This window comes from Lygodium microphyllum, chromosome 4 (assembly GCF_053477565.2).
Source record: "Lygodium microphyllum isolate KBCC chromosome 4, Lygodium_microphyllum_v1.1.10, whole genome shotgun sequence".
In the NCBI taxonomy this organism is placed as follows: domain Eukaryota; kingdom Viridiplantae; phylum Streptophyta; class Polypodiopsida; order Schizaeales; family Lygodiaceae; genus Lygodium; species Lygodium microphyllum.
In genome coordinates this window covers 32,619,502-32,636,385 of record NC_141138.1, presented here as the reverse complement: position 1 = coordinate 32,636,385, position 16,884 = coordinate 32,619,502, and the positions used below count along the sequence as shown (strand labels likewise).

Genomic DNA, 16,884 nt, shown 5'->3' with positions numbered 1-16,884 from the left:
CTACAAAGGTAGAATATGTGGCTGCCACAGAGGCATGAAAAGAAGCTTTATGACTTTCACATCTGATGAGAGAGCTTGGGATTACAAAGGTTCCTACCCTCCACTGTGACAGTCAGAGTGCTATCATGCTAGCACGGAATCTTGTCTTTCACGCAAAGACAAAGCACATAGAGGTAAAATATCACTTTATCAGGGATGTACTTAATAGCAAAGGCATTGAGCTTGTCAAGGTACATACAAATGAGAATCCTGCAGACCTTCTTACAAAGGTCTTCCAACCGAGCGATTTGCTCATTGCCACCAGATGATGGGGGTTGGATAGTAGATGTGTCTTTCAACTTTGTACATACATAGACTTAGTTGATTCTTTTCTCTATCTTCAAGCACGTTGCCTTTAGGTGGGAGGTTGTTGGGAATAAAGGCTCACCATGCCTTTTACCGTGCTCGGATGTGAACGCACCCTTTCACTTGTTGTACTTTATATATATTCAAAACCTAAAATGTGGTACACAAGTCTTTGTACCGAACATCAAGTGTCGTGCTCACTCTCTCTCACTCTACTGCTCTCAACTCTCTGCACTTTCACTCCCACCTCAAAAACCGCCTTCTCAACAACTGCCAATAAAGAGGCTCCTCACGATCCTGGAAAACCCCCTCTAAAACACTAGGGGCCACAGAAGCCACCACCGCATCATCAAGATCGTCCCCCTCTGAAAGGGATGGGAGGGTATGAGAAAACCACCAAAGGAGAGGGCGGGGAATGGGAAGGAACTTGTGGAAAAGAGGGTGCACAAGCGAGAGCGGGTGTAGCAATAGACACCTGCCTCAAAGGACCTTGTATAAGAGAATGGGAATGGAGCCTATAAAGCTTGCTCTCTTGCCAACCTATCATGATAACAGCCCTTCTAGTGAAATCCTCAATACAAACGGCCTGCTCGGTGAAGATAACTCCAATACCAAGCCTTGTAAGGCCATAAACTAAGAGGAGTGGAAAGCCCAAATCCAAAGCATAAAGGGCTCGTAAAAGGGAGATCGACGTGCAATCAAGAAATAAAGGCAAAGTACCAACGCCACAAATAGGCACCGAAACAATGTCACCAACAGTAATGGAACCCTCAGAAGGGCATAGATCCTGCAACAAATCACCTCATGGAGTCATATGACTAGAAGCTCCACTATCAACCAGCCAAGGCCTCTCAAAAGATGAGACAACCATTGAAAAAGACTCCTCCAAGTCAACAACATGAAGGAATATTGACTCATGGGTAATCGTTGGAGTAGACATGGAAGGCTCGAATGTTTTAGATCCATCCTTCACTCTTGATCGAAGGTGAGGGTACTTCTTCCAACATTTCTCCTTTGGATGTGTCCCCTTCCCACAGTATGGGCATTTAGACTTCTCTGAGTTGAAGTCAAAGCCTAAAGAACTCTCCTCTATTTAGCCTTCAACTTCCATTTCTTCTTCATCCCCCCTCCCAAAAGAGGAAAGATCGAGTTCTAGAGTTCAGTTGATTCCATAATGTCACACGATCCATCGATAATCCAATGATAGGATCCTCCGCTAGATAAGGAATAGGGTGGGTAACAAACTCCCAAAGATCAAAGGTATCAAGGATACACTCCACCTTACACGACCAAAGCGAGTAGTTGGAACCATCAAGCCGGTCTTTTTTTAGCAAAGAAGAGACTCGAGAGTATGGACACCTATATAGAGGGTGCCATAAAAGGCATATGAAGGCCAATAGAACGGCCTTTTGTGAAACATGGAGAGAATGGAAAGGAGAGGGATCCCGTAAAAAGGGCTAGGTGACCTCCGGTCCTCATGTGAACTAGCACGAAAATCTCTCTATCTCTTAGACGAAGGAAGAGAGACCTCATTCTCTGAGTCAATAAAGAACTAGTGATAAGTCATCTTCGATATCCTACAAGATACCCACAAAAAATCTACGTTTTGTTGGTAGACAACCCCAAAATAGAAGAAAACAGCTACAAGATCACAAGAAAGTTGATGTAGAGGGTCCACCCCAAGGGAAATAGACTGTCACCTACACAAGGACTATGTGCGTTTGCTGAGAAGAGCTATTGCCTGACCAAGGAATACTACGTTTTCAGCAGAAGACTGTCGCCTAACTGAGGAAGCCTATCGCCTCCAGCAAGAGAGGAAGTGGGTAATAAAACAGGTACCTAGCACAAGAAAAGCGGACATCTCTAAGCAAAAAGTTGTGTTTTCAGCAAAACACTGATGTGGCAAGGCCGCTTGGCAGTCAGGGATGGTCTCCTCTGCTAGAAGTCAACTCTGTGTCTCTCTTAGGCAATTATACCATGCTTTGATACCATGTGAGAGTGCGCAACAGAAGAAGAAACTCGAACACAAAGGAACAAAGAGAGAGACAATCTATAAGAAAAGAAGAAAAGCAACCTGCGCTAAACAAGGAACAAATGCTGAATATAGAAGGAAGACTCATCAATCCCTGCACACAGCCCATAGCGTCAGTGAGGGCACCAAATCAAGCTAATGATGACAGTAGCACCGAAGATGGGTAAAGATAACCGAGTCGCAGTGTACACCTGCCAAGGAAGGAGGGAAGATGATGATATATAAGACTACCAAGTGGGAAATAGCTAAAAATAGCCAAATATCCCAAAAATTTGCCAACTTGAAATGTAGGGCCAAAAATATAACCAACCGACACTTGATGCTAGTAAAAATGCCAAAAATGCTCGAAAAAATCCTAGAAAGAGTGGACAATGGCCAACAGGTGAGGCAAGCTGAAGAATGCAAAAATTGCCCCAAGAAATGCACATGAAATCCTGATTAAAGGAGAAAGTGCATTGAAATGCAATAAACCGAGTGCTCTAGAATGAGCTACCTGTGAAGAAAATTGCTAGGGTTTGCACTGAGGACACACAAAGTGTACGACCACGACAAAAACACAAAGATATAGACGTAGACACAGAGAGCAAAACTCAAACCCTAAACGCAAAACTCAAAAACTCAAACACAAATAGAAGAAGGGAGAGAGAAAACACAACTCTAAAGTGAATGAATGTTGTAAATGAATGTAAGAGTCTATAGTGTGCTCAAGGGAAAAGCAATGTTGGAGTGTGACATCCACCGGAGACGAATCCAGTCTGTGACCACCAGTCAGAGTGTGAAGAGAGAGGAAACTACAAAATGATAGTACCAAAGGCTGCTAGAGAACCAAATGCACGCTGTAGAAGATGCAGAGGGCATAGGGCAGCCCCAGAAAGCAACAAACGCAGCAGACAGAGTGTCACTTGATAGAGAAGAGCATCAACCACCAATCGCCTAGCAATGGAGGACCAAAACGCACGGTACTGGAGGTCGCCTGAAGGAAGAGAAGAGCTGCCTACTATCGCCAACAGTCAAAAGCTGCAAATACAGAGAGCAGATGAGGGTGAAGGTGCCGGCGATGAGGAACAGGACCAAATGCAATAGGAGGGATAGGGCTAGACAGTGGGCGATAGCTGGAAGAAGGTGCTAGGGCCTTGCAAGGTTGGATGGAGAGGTGGCAGCAGTCGCGAACGCTAGACAGCCATATGGAGGTAGACTGATGGCTGAAATCTACACTGGAGAGTGTGAAACCTGCACAGGCGGAATAAGGCTGAATGGGGCCAGCCTGTCTATTTATAGATGTGGAAGGATGCCCCAAAATATAGAGTTTTTGGGAGACCGCTGAAACTCTCTCGGACTGCTTCTCTTTTTAGGGTTTTTCATTAATTAGGTGTGTTTTGGGGTTGTTTAAGAATGTTAATCAGCTGAAAAGTGTGTTTTAGCTCAACACCCAATCTCAAGCCCAAAACTGAGCCGAAAGGTTAGGCTAGCCACTGTGATGTTTATTGATCCCAAGGTGTCCCACCCCAAAGTAGCCAGGGCATCGGACAAAGGGTGCACATCGGGTGCACATCGCCTACCCAGTGGCCTACCAAGACTACAAAGACGATGGTTATCTTACCAAGGGAATCCAAGTAGTCACCCCGAAAAGGACAGGGCATTGGACAAAGGGTGCACATTGGCTGCCCAATGGCCTACCAAGCCCTACAAAGGCAGATGGAACCACATGGAACCCTTTTTTTTTTTGGAATAAGTGAGTTTTTATGGGATGTGGCCGATTGAGTAATAGTGACCTAGAAGACAAGAGTAGAGAGGATACACACAACACATCACAAAACAAAACAAGCTAAACCATCCACTCAAGGAGTCGATGACGAGGAAAATAGGTAATGGTAACAACAGCCGCTAGTGGAAACAGCTTAGGATCTGCTCGAGTGGTGCTTTGCACAATGAGATGCAAAGTATGCTACATGTTGAAGAATGCTCATGCAGCAGGTGCCACTTGGACAGTGTCCCTCGTGGAAAAATCGTTCACTTGCCCAAGTGCCCTAGTACAAAGATAATGAAATCATACAATGCAAAGGGTAAGGTACAACAGGGGGAAGAAACCGATGAAGACAAATTACTGAAGCCTGTAGAATACCAAGAGGGTAGGAATCCCCTCTCAACCTAGATGTAGATGCCGAAGAAGGAAAAGGAGCCTAATGTCGGTCTTCATATGGTGCCAATAACCATAAGGAATGAAAACAGATGAAGTGGATGAAGCACCCCGCTAGAAGAGCAAGGTAGAACCGCCATGATAGCATCGAGAGAGATGCTGCACGATCCACCTTGCGATGGGAAACTGCCATGCTAGAAGAAGAGCAAATACTCCTAGGATGATGAAACCATGAAAGGAACGGTGCGCATCCCCACGTCTCTAGCCCAAGTGGGACCAAAGCAATCTGCAAGTTAGCCCTACGCTAAAAGACAAAACCCTACAAAAGAGATGAGAATCTGCAAGCACAGAGATTAGTGGTGAGATGCTCCAAAGCAAAACATAACAGAAAGAAAATCTAACTCAAAATAAATGCAATGAATGTGTATGTGTGTGAGTAAATGCAACGGAAGACAAAAGAATGAAAAAGCTAAGGACAATGAATCCTATGGCCCGACTCTAAGAGTGCGAAAAATGAATACTAGACTGACCTAGGGTATCCAAGAGGACCTAGAGACATGCTAGTCTAAGAAGGTGGCAACCATCGCGTACGTCCAGTAGCAAGGCTTTGCCAAGGTAACGAGGTGGAGAGAAAGGTGAGATGGATGCATGAAGTGCAACGGGGTCGAAACTTGCAGACCAATCAGCCAGTCCCTCAGGGGTAGTGAAAGAGATGGGCTGCTAAGGTTGTACTCGAGTCATATGTCCAGCAACAACGGGTTCTGAAGGAGCAGATAAAGCAAGAGCAGAAGGCGTAGCCCCACTAGATTGTACAGTCACAGCGATCTGCTGAGGCTTTTTAGGTGGAAGACCTTGGGCCTTGGAGCGACACTCCTCGTTCACATGGCCTGCTCTCTGGCAGTGTGTGCAAAACCATTTTTCTTAAAGAGTTGCTACCAAATAGGTCTAGATTCTTTGGTTCCATCTAAGAAAGAGGATTCGCCCTTTGATTGGCTTGCCTTCGCATCTTGCGAGTTCTTGCCACTGGTGGTTTTCCCTCCCGAAGAAGAAGCAACCAACCCCCTCTGCTCTGAATAAGGCTGTGATGAGGATTTCTTGTGGATTTGATCATGCAACCTTGCGTAACGCAAAAACTCGTACTCCAACTCATAGAAGGTTGGCAATCTAGGTTGGGAGATGATGTATTGAATGAAATTGAAGTACTTTTCGGGCAACTTATTCAAGAAGAATATAACCTGATCGTCATCTGACTTTGGAGAGCCAGTATGGCGAGCTCGACAAGTAACCGCCTATATTCATCCAGCTTGACTTTCAAATCATCCCCTTCCTTAATAGAGAACTCTTGAAGCTCAAAGTCGAGATTGATGCGCCAAGTATGATCACGAGCTGTATAGCAGCCAAGAAGGTGACTCCAACGCTTTGACACGAGCAAGAAGTGCTACAACTGAGAGTGAAACTCAAGAAGCAATCCCTGCATCAGCTCAACATTGGCTATGGCATTGCGGGCTCTCCATTGACGAATGTAGTCAAGGTGAGCTAGTCGAGGGTCCGGCATAGGCTCTAGACCAATGACGAGGTCCCAAAGACCCTAAAACTCAAGCACTTGTTGCATAAAATTCGACGAAGTGGTGAAATTTGACCTGTTAAAACATGTCTTATCCGTAAAGGCATTCTTGGCTGTTGCAACAAGAGTGATAGTGCTCGGAGATGGATAGTGTGAAAAAAGTATAGCGTCGGTAGGATGGGGGAGTGGAGTACACCTGGGAAGGGGGCCCAAAGCGCCCATCAGGCATGTGGGTAGTGTGCAAGGTAGATCCATAGTTAAGGATGGGCTTACCAAGCATGGGTAAGGTAGCCACATGAGGAACCCAAGGAGGTGGAATGGGAACACGGGGAGCAGAAGATGGAAATCCCTGCATAGGTGTAACCCAAGGAGAGTGTGAAGACACACCATAAGCTAAGGATGGAAACCCCTGCGTACAAGTGGTCATGTGAAATGTGAAGCTGGGGACAGTGAGGGGGATGCCCATCACAGTCGACCCAAGAGTTATGCGTATGCTCATTTGTTGAAAGGTGAGAGGTAATGTGTTAAAGGGTGGCATTCTCCCAAACGAAGTACCATGGTGCAAAGAGGTAGAGAATAGGATGGAGAAGGAAAAGGTGCTAGGAGCAGAGATAGAAGATCCAACCCCTAGGGTGTGTGATGCAGATGTGGAGTGTAATCCAAGGTTTTGGAAAGATGATGAGAAGTGATCAAGGTGTGATATAGAAGAGGGTGGGATGGAAGGGAAGTGAGAAGTGTGTGTGACATGCTCAAATGAAACAGAAACTATAGATATACCTGAATTCCATCTGCTTCATGAGCCCCCTCTATTGAAGTTCACATACGCAAAGCCATCCCAATCTTGTACCTCAAAAGAAGAAATAGGCGAGGGTTTTGATTCATGCAACACAAGAGAATTGTACAAACCTGACATTGGACTTGGTTGAGATGATGAAGATGGATCGCAAGACATTCCGAATGTCGTATATCCTCTATGATCGGAGAGGTGGCCAACCTCACAGCAAAATTGATAGGAGAGGTACAAACATCACCGTACTTGTTGCGATAGTACTCCTCAAAGTCCTCCTCTATCATGTTAGTGAAATCTCGAATAGGAGTAGAAAAAGAAGGTGAAGGTGAAAGTGGAGTGTCCTCCTCCTCACCGAGTCCATAATGCCTTCTCAAGGCCTCCAATGATGGAGAAGCTTGATAAGACATCATAGAAACTGGAGAAGAAGGTGTCTGGGACATTGTGATTTGGTTACAAGTCGTAGTGTGCCTCGCACAAAGACTAGCTCTCCACAATATCCGCAGGATACTCTTTACAAGAGCACCGGCTCTAATACGATGTGAAGAAAACAGTAGGGTTTGCACTACAGACACAGAGCGTACGACCACGACAGAAACACAAAGAGACAAGCATAGACATAGAGAGCAAAAACTCAAACCCTAAACGCAAAACTCAGAAACTCAAAGGGAGAGAGAGAACACAACTCTAAAGTGAATGAATGCTGTAAACGAATGTAAGAGTATACAGTGTGCTCAAGGGCAAAGCAATGTCGGAGTGTGATGTCCACCGGAAACGGATCCCAAGTCTGTGACCACCAATCGGAGTGTGAAGAGAGAGGAAACTGCAAAACGATGGTACCAGAGACTGCTAGAGAACCAAACGCAAGCTGTAGAAGATGCAAAGGGCAGAGGGCGCCCCCAAAAAGCTGCAAATGCAGCAAACAAAGTGTCGCTTGATGGAAGAGAGCATCAACTAGCAATCGCCTAGTAGTGGAGGACCAAAATGCACAGTACTGGAGGTCGCCTAATGGAAGAGGAGGGCTGCCTACTGTCGCCAACAGCCAGAAGTTGCAAACACAGAGAGCAAATGAGGGTGGAGGTGCTGGCGATAAGGAACAAGGCCAAACATAGCAGGAGGGATGGCGCCAGACACTGGGCGACAACTGGAAGAAGGCGCTCGGGCACTAAAAGGCTGGATGGAGAGGTGGCAGCAGTCGCAAAGGCTAGACAGCCATGTGGAGGAAGACTGATGGCTGAAATCTACACTCGAGAGTGTGAAACCTGCACAGACGGAATAAGGCTGAATGGGGGCAGCCTGTCTATTCATAGATGTGGAAGGGTGCCCCAAAATTTAGGGTTTTTGGGAGACCGCTAACTCGGACCGCTCCCCTTTTTAGGGTTTTTCATTAATTAGGTGTGTTTCGGGGCTGTTTAAGAATGCTAATCAGCTGAAAAGCGTGTTTTAGCTCAACACTACCTCCTCCATCAAAACAAGTGATAGACAAGTCAGAGCTCCTAAAGTCCTCGTTTGACTCAGACTGAGGTTCACAAGCAAGAGATGATAAGGCATGACAAACATGACTTCTGACAAGTTTCACGTCCCCCAAATTATCCTCTGTCTTCCAATATCTTCTCTCGATTTTAATCATATTGGATCCCAAAATGCTTGATCCATACACAAAACACTGATTTCTAAGAAATGGCTGCACGACTCTAGTTTTTGCATAGGATAGAAGTGGCATGGCTTTGAGGACAGCTAAGCTCCCCTATCCATCTCCAGAAGCACATACCTCCCTTGTCGTAGTTTATGCTACTCTATAATCTGCCTCTGTAAAAGAAAGGGATACTATCGATTGCTTCTTGCTGCTCCAAGAAACAAATGATGTACCAAGCAAGAAGCAAGAGCCAGTAGTCAATCGTCAATGATCAACATCTCTGGCCCAATTGAAGTTGGTCTATCCATACAACACTAGGGTGGTGTCACCTGAACCTACTCGATAGAACAGACCATGGCCAGGTATCCTCTTGAGGAATCGTACACCTACTTGGCATCTCATTACCAACTATACCTATTTGGCACATTATTACAAGCTTTGAATCATGAATGAGGTTTGATCTAATGATGGACCTTGAAAGAGATGCACTAGAATTCTTTTGTGAAGTTCCTTTGAGTAGGATGCAATCAAGTCTAGGCTATGAATAAAATAGATGATGGCAGTAGTATTTAAGGTAATTGTGCAGTAGTAATCTTCCTCCTTTCCATGTGGAAATAAGCTTGTTTGGATACTCAAGGCAAATAAAGTGTTAGCTCATTACTAACTGTACTTGTTTCCTACGGGGTAGTCCATGAACTCAAAAACCCTTGAATTAACTCTGCTTTGGTATTTTTCTTAATCTCTTTTCCAACACAACATACATAGTAAACTATTTTACTAACAAATAAGAAATCTCCCAATAAGGGCTTCTCACTACATAGTAATAAGCCATGCTGCTTTTATAAAAGGAGAGTGGGCACATGTGTCTTCTGCAATGTTTGCTTTGAAGTCCCACCACATCTAATAGGGTCATCGTATGCCTAAATTCCATTCAAATTGATGAATTGCACTCAATTATTGTGAAAGCACATGTGTTATGTTTGCTGTGAAGTCCCACCACATCTAATAAGGTCCATCTATGCCTAAATTACACTCAAATGGATTGATTGCATTCAACTATTGCGAAACACTTAAAAACCAATTGAATACAAGAAATGCAGCACATATGTTCTCTTGACAGAAGCTTGAGAATACCACCATCCAAGGGCTTTTAGAACAACCTTACAGATAGGACGTTGAGCATCTCTCAAATTAACAAGAAGGTTTTCACATTTCATGTCGAAGTGAACCACATTCTTCCCATGCAAATACTCCATTCCAAAAGCAGCATCCATAGCTATAAGCAAACGTTTGCGCCGATCTAGTGTCCTAAAATTATTGAACTTTCATTAGCTCATGCACAAAAAGCATGAATATCAAGATTTCAGTTACAAGTACTGCTAATGACCTTATGGTTGACAATTATACCTGTCATTCTTTTGCAGAACCTGCTTCAAGGATCCATTAACCATATACTCTGTAACAGTTGCCAATGTTCCTCCAGGTCCATCTGGTACAACACCATAAAATGCCACAACATTGGGATGATGTAATTGCCCAAGAAGGCATGCTTCTCTCCAAAAATCAGCAATCTGCATGTAAAAAATTACAAAACAATGTGCAAATGAAGGTCCAGTGTGAAATATGAAGCATCCATCGATGTTTTTAAGTCCATGCTGGGTGACTAGGGTTTAGAAAAAAGCACCAATCGTTCTCGCTCGGGAGGTCTTCCACTGAAGCAGCTAGACTTGATTCGCTTAATGGCAACATCTGACCCTCTCCATTTTCCATGAAAAACAGTCCCAAACGTGCCAGATCCTAATTCACGAAGCTCTTCCAAATCACAGTTCCTGATTGTCTGTATCTAGCACATTAACAAGAACTACCTTTGTTATTAGAAAACACTTATCATATTTGCTGGTTCAGTAGAAGTTAAACTAACAAACCATACCTCAATATTGCTAAAAGTTTCAAATTCTCACCTGTAAACCAAGTGCTATAGCTTCTGCTGCTGCAGTGGCTGCAACATTGGTGGGTCTATCTACCACAGACTCAAATGCATCTAATTCCTCATTCCTCACACTGGAATCCTGTTCAAAAAGGCTTTTCATATTGAACAGCATGACACATGTAGCAGTGATTTTATTGATAAAACAGTACAAGTCAAAACTCTCACCTCTACTGCAGCTGCATTCTCCACTGTGAGCGTTAAATCCATGTCATCAGCCTCCTTCTCACCACTAGCATGCAATGCCGCAGCTTGTTGATCATACCCAGTTTCTGAAAAAGAGGAGTCCCAAGCTGCAACTGTTGATGATGGAGGAGGTACAGAAGGTGTTTCCCAAGCAATCGATAACATTGGGCCTGAGAATAGATCAGCATCAAGCATTGCTCCAGGTATGTTCTCTCCGCCCATTTGAGCCCTTTGTCTGTCACTGAGATTTTCTATATCAGAAAAAGCACTTGAATAAGGGAGCACATTCTCTTGGTGTCTTAGGGCAGTAAGGTCTTCGTTTGACAGAAAAGATTCCCTCAAAGGTTGAAAACCCCTGTCTCGTGAAGCTATGCCTAGCCCATGTGTCGAGGGCTCCGCAACACTGAATGATGCAATTGGTGACTCAACTGGAGCTTTAACATTTAAATTCATTCCACTGTCACAGGTCCCACCAAGAAATTCTGTTGTTCTACCTGTTACAATGCCTTCTGTTACAGCCTCCTCTGAATAGTTGTCAGTCAACTGGGACGCCTGCAATAACTGAGAAACCATATCTAGTGTGCATGGATCTCCCATTGCACAAGAAGCAGCAATGTGGTTGAAATCTCTATCCAAGTGCTGAGTTGCAACTTGGTCCGTTGCCAAAGTGTAGTTTGCTACTGAAGCATGGGGTTCTTCTAGCAAGGCTGGGATAGGGAATTGCAGTCCTTCGGTTCTCTGCAGTAGTATCGGCAGCACTGGCTGTTCTACATGATGTTGTCCATCAGAATAGTTGTCTGGAGCATTTCTAAAGTTGCACTGCAGATAATCCAAATGTGCCTTTTCCCCTGGCAGTTCTGTCGCTAGGTTTGAATCTCGGTATGATGTTTGCCCTGTAGCAAGCCAAGTGGCATCTCTTGCCAGCTCATGGGGGAAGCTTTTCAATGGCTGGACATCGTGATCAGAGGGTTCAAAGAAAATAGGCTGGCGTGTCCAAGGAACCTCACTAATATGCCCACCCTCACCACTATAAAGGATGCTGTTATAGTCCTTAGGAACAGCTGCCACTGGTACTTGATGTGTCTGCAATCTTTCTGTGAATGGGTCTGGACAACAAGTTTCCAGCTCTGGTGCATGTGAACTGTCTTTTGCAAGATCCTCATGCCCGATACCCGTCATTTTGAGACCCAAATTGGTCAATGGGTTATAAAAAGTATGTCTCTGCCATGGATTTTGGTCCGGCGAAATTTCTCGTGGCTGGAAATTTTGTTGCTGTCTATAGCCATTACTTAACACAGGCTGCTCTGTGCCTGTCTCAAACCTTTCTGAGAGCACATCTGCACGGCCAGCCTGAAGTTGTTTCTGTAATGCAGCACCAGGAGATAAAGGGCTGTCACTCTGCAACTGATCTGGCTGATCTTCAGATTTAGTGATTGTACTGTGTGGCAATGCAACTTTAGCAGTTGTCAAGGGAACTCTGCTCGATAGCCCTCCACTTTGCCCTATAACATCCTCAACATGCCTCTGCTCAATTCTATACACATTGTCCTCTACATTCCCATTGTATGGTAATGATTCTTGAGGTGATTGCAAGTGAGCACTGGGAAGCCACTTAGAATTAGTATATCTATTATGAATATCGTGCTGAGAGGAGGCAGATGAGCTTGCTGATCCGGCGCACTCTAGGTCAACAAAATCATCCACAGCCAAAGCAGTCTCATTGGAGTTCACTGTGTTTGCACGGTGATTTGGTAAAAGATCAAGGGGAGCTGCAGCAAACATTGGCCAAGGTGGAGAATGTGGATCTGGTGAGGATAACAAAGTTTTTGACACAAGAAAGTTACTTGTATGTAGGACCTTCTGCAAAGATGGAACCTCAGATTGAAAAGTTCCTAAGGACGGAACCTCAGATTGAACCACATTCCATGTGTATGCATCCAGTCCATCTGAGTTCCTTGAAGAGTCCGCAAGGACAAGATCATCGAACCTTCTTGCTGCAGGTTCACTTGGCATGGCATTCACAGCATCAACATATCTCTGTTCTGCAATCTTGGGGTCAGCCACATCAACAAAATCCTCGGTATCCAACTCAGTCATGGAGAAGATGAATACTCTTAACCTAGGAGCTCCTTCCATTGAGTCTAATCTGTCGCATTCCTCCAACATGTTTTCCAGATCTTCATCAGATGAGACTGATACAAGGGCATCAAGATCTTCATCAGGTAATTGATACTTCAGCAAAATATCTGGACCATAAATCTCCACCAACTTCTGGAGAAAAGCTGCATACTTTATATAGCGAGGGACAGAGATCACCCTGGTTTCACCTCCGACATAACGAAGCTTCCTGTCTGAGGGTCTAGGAAGAATTTTCCCACCAAAGCTACACATGAATTTGACCTTCCGATTGTGCATGTGTTTAGTAGCAGCCAAGCTTAGATCAAGCTGCATTTGCCCTGATCCTGTCGAAGTGTTTTGAACCTGCCAAATGGCTTAGAGTATGCTGTTAGAGAGGACATCTCTACCATCACCGTCTACCTTAATAAACAATGAAGATCAGGACAGACGACAAGATGAACTAGCTTTGAGACTGCTAGTCAGACGGTGCCGTTTTGACAAGAATACAGGCAGCTAAATAAGACGATTTACTGAACCTTCACTAATTTGCGAGGTTAATCTCTCTTAAATCTGTGTTGAAATTATTTATAAAACTGCAAAAGAAGAAGAATGAAAAGGAGACGGGACGTTCAAAGCAAAAAAGGGCCAAACCTTGCTACTAGCAGCGCTGGCGATAGATATATCTGAGAGAGTTCGGGGGGCAAAAAAGCCCTCATTCTCGCGTCCAAGCATGCCAAACTCCATTGCGAATCAGACAGGATTACATTCTTGCTCGGTTGAAGCTCCGGGAAGAGCTTCAATGGTGAAGCGGAAGTCCCAATGTCAGTTCGAGCATATGCGATGATGATATTCGAAACTGCCGTGAGAATTGTCAGAGCAGGTGGAGTTGAAGTATGTGTGATACGCCAGACAGAAAGCTAGGGTTTCCTCAGAGAGGGAAGGGGGAAGCCGTCAAAACTTAGGGTTTTCTCTGCGGATGCAGCTGTCAATCTGGGTTTGAGCGAAAGGAGAGGAAAGACAGGGAGAGCGGGGGCACCGGAGAGGGGGTATGGAGAAGACACAATACACTACACAGACAAATATGCTGAACCCAAGTTTCCTTTTTCTTATTATTTTCTTATTTTTCTTATTATTTTTATTATGTCATTATTACTATTATGATACTATTTACCATTACAGTTCTTTAAATTATTCTTGTTATTTTCTTGCTCGATTTTCCACATCCCGCCCCGGGCCCCCGGCCCCCCGCGCTGTGCTAGTTAGCGATCCACGTGGGCCCAGAATGCCTGACTGGACCCCACCTCCGTGAAGCATTGATTATTTCACTTTTTGGACAGCACCCGACAAAAAACATTGTTAAGCATTATCCACGTGTCCGAGATCCCAGCCGCCATCTGACTTGGCAAAACACTTTAAATCGAGACCAAAGAAAATTGTCTGGAAATTGGGGTTCTTCAAACTTCAACAAAGTTCAAACTTCTCGCTCGGATTTGCTCAAAAATTACTGCTCTTCCCAAAAGTTAAATCTCCTTTTGACCATTTTTATTAACAATAAATATCATTACCCCAGGTCCCCAGCACGACCTTTGTTATTTTCTTTTCTTTGCTTTTCCAAAAGGTGGCACTGAGCGCCATTATCACCCTAAAGTAATAAACGATGTCTCAAGTTGCATTTTAACTTATGGCCACCATTGGGAATCCCTATAGGCTATGATGACCAAGGTGTTCAGACTCTTCTCTCATCAAAGTATGAGCAGCTTATGGTTAAAGCATGCTTTTAAGACATCCCAACTTCCATATGCGAAAGCATGATTTCAACACTAAAACATAAACTTCCTACTAGTAATAAGAGCACCTTCACACAAAGCATTTGCTAAAGGAATCCTAATTCATTTTGACATTTCTCCCACCTTGACATCGTGAGTTTTGTAGACACATCCAAGAAATATAGGATGGAGGATTTCTTCCACATACTTTTGCCCCAATAGGCAAAAGTTCAATGACAATCCCATCAGTTTCAAAAATGTCACCACCTTCTACTGTAGGTTGGAGCTATCTATTTAATGCATACTCATCCCTTTTCATAACGATTCCAACCAGTTCTAACTAGTAGCTCACAACCCTCTACATGGCTAGACGCTATAGTGATGGAGTGGCATTTTGACATAGACAAAGCTCTGTCATTCTCCCCTTCTGCCTCGATCATCCAAGTGCTACATGCAACACACCTTGGCATTCTCTATTGCAAGTTGGAGCTATCTATTTAGTGCATACTCATCCCTTTTTATAATGATTCCAACCAATTCTAACTAGCAGCTCACAACCCTCTACATGGCCAAACACTATAGTGATGGAGTGGCATTTGACATAGACTGACACACCTTGGCATTCTTTAGTCTACGAATAGTCCCCCTACAGAGCTAGCAAGGGACATCTGAGCCAATGGCCTATGCCATGGGCTCAATCAGTGGCCATGGTAGAAAAAAGATTAGAAGCGCATGTAATAGTAGTTGAGCCACCAATGGATGAAACATGGTTTTATGTACCATATCTTCAATTGAATTTCATTCCATTGCACATGTGGAGCAAATGAAAGAAGATGGTGGAAATGAGCCGTGTTGTTTGAGAACATGAATCGTTGCTCTAAGTCAATGATGTTTAGCTCATCCCTAAATGTTGTTAGAAGCCAAAACATTACAAATTGTTGGTGTAAGATAGATTGCAACTTGCCCAAAGAGTGAAGGGGATGCAATGGCAGTGGAGAAGGAGAAGAGGAAGATGCAGAAGAGAAGAGCACACACAATGTAGGTGCTGTCCAAAATGATATGACAACCTTATTGCACTATCTTATATATATGAATGAAGAATATGGATGGTCACTATACATGGGCAGGCCCAAGGGCGTTTTACCCCAACAACCTCCCACTAAAAGGCCAATGTGGCTAGGGAGTGAAAACAAAGAAAATGAAAAAAAAAAGAAGAAGTTGAGGAATCATGACATCTCACTCAATGCCGAATCGAAAAGCGAGCTATGCAAGAAATGTCGGGAACCTCTGCAGAAGAAGAGTCAAGCATCCCCGAGTCCATGACATCCAGGAGATAAGTGATCCTGTAGCTCCATACAACGGAGCAATCCAAGAATGCTTCTCATGAAGTAAGCACAACTCATGAGTGCAAGGCTGTAATGCATAAGCATCAGAGTAGCGCATAGCATCAGCGTGGCGTATAGGAGACAACTGAGAGCACATAGACTCTCCAAAGTCAATCATAGAAGAAGGGCTAGCATCCCGAACACATGTCAAACGTGGTCTCAAGATAGTATGCGGCCTCAACGAAGTGGAAGACAGGCATATGGTTGTAGCATCAACCATAAAGCGCACTGAGCGTGCATCAAGAGGCTTGAGAGATGTCTGCGTCTCATAAAAGACAGCATGACGGTTGCCTATAACCTACTGGGCATCCAAATCCCATAACCTGTAAGCTTGAAAGTCACCATCTCCATAACCAAGGAGGATACATCTGCGTGACATAGGTATATTTGCCAAACATCCTCAAGTAATCATAAGAGGGTCTCATGCCACTCCATGCCTCATGGGATATAAAACCATCAAAGGTCAAGCACAGCATCCTGTTAACCGAATAGACTGCCGTCATAAGGGCCTTAGCCCAAAAGCCATAAGACAACCTAGTTGTGGTAAGCATAGAAACAACCTTTGCATGTAAGGTCAGTCACATGCCATGAGCAATCCCATAATACCGTGGGCACAAGAAATCAATGCCATACTGTTGACAAGAGGTCTGGAAGCTAGGAGAGAGAGCATGACTCTCATAATCCATCTGCAAGCACTTAGGCCTGCTACCAGCAGAATCCATAAACCTGTCAAGCATAACTACAGCATCGTCAATCTGCACCAAGGGAAAAGCCCAAATACAGTGGGTAGCATGATCAACAAAGGTCACAAAGTACGATGCTCCACCAAGTGACTGGGAAGGCATAGGTCCATTTACTACACAATGGACAAGATCTAGAGAAGCATGCCTCGTATGATTGCCATAAGGCAAGGGAGCTCTGCAAAAACTAAGAGTACAATC

General features: G+C 44.3%; 1 protein-coding gene across 4 annotated transcripts in view; it reads right to left on the bottom strand.

Annotated features, from left to right (window-relative positions):
* LOC148036925 (RAF-like serine/threonine-protein kinase 20) overlaps positions 1–13,854 on the bottom strand; it is a 55,536-nt gene extending 41,682 nt beyond the window's left edge. The window contains exons 1-6 of one of the 4 annotated variants that reach the window (XM_087675851.1): positions 13,444–13,854; positions 10,657–13,155; positions 10,463–10,570; positions 10,186–10,344; positions 9,909–10,072; positions 9,662–9,809 (exon numbers count right to left, since the gene is read on the bottom strand). In XM_087675851.1, coding sequence (XP_087531977.1) covers positions 9,662–9,809; positions 9,909–10,072; positions 10,186–10,344; positions 10,463–10,570; positions 10,657–13,155; positions 13,444–13,536 — 3,171 coding nt within the window. In that variant the 5' untranslated portion in view covers positions 13,537–13,854. Of the gene's footprint in view, positions 1–9,661; positions 9,810–9,908; positions 10,073–10,185; positions 10,345–10,462; positions 10,571–10,656; positions 13,156–13,443 lie in introns of those variants that run through there. The other 3 variants (XM_087675852.1, XM_087675854.1, XM_087675853.1) reach the window with 3 other exon arrangements.
* Positions 13,855–16,884: the final 3,030 nt, after the last annotated feature.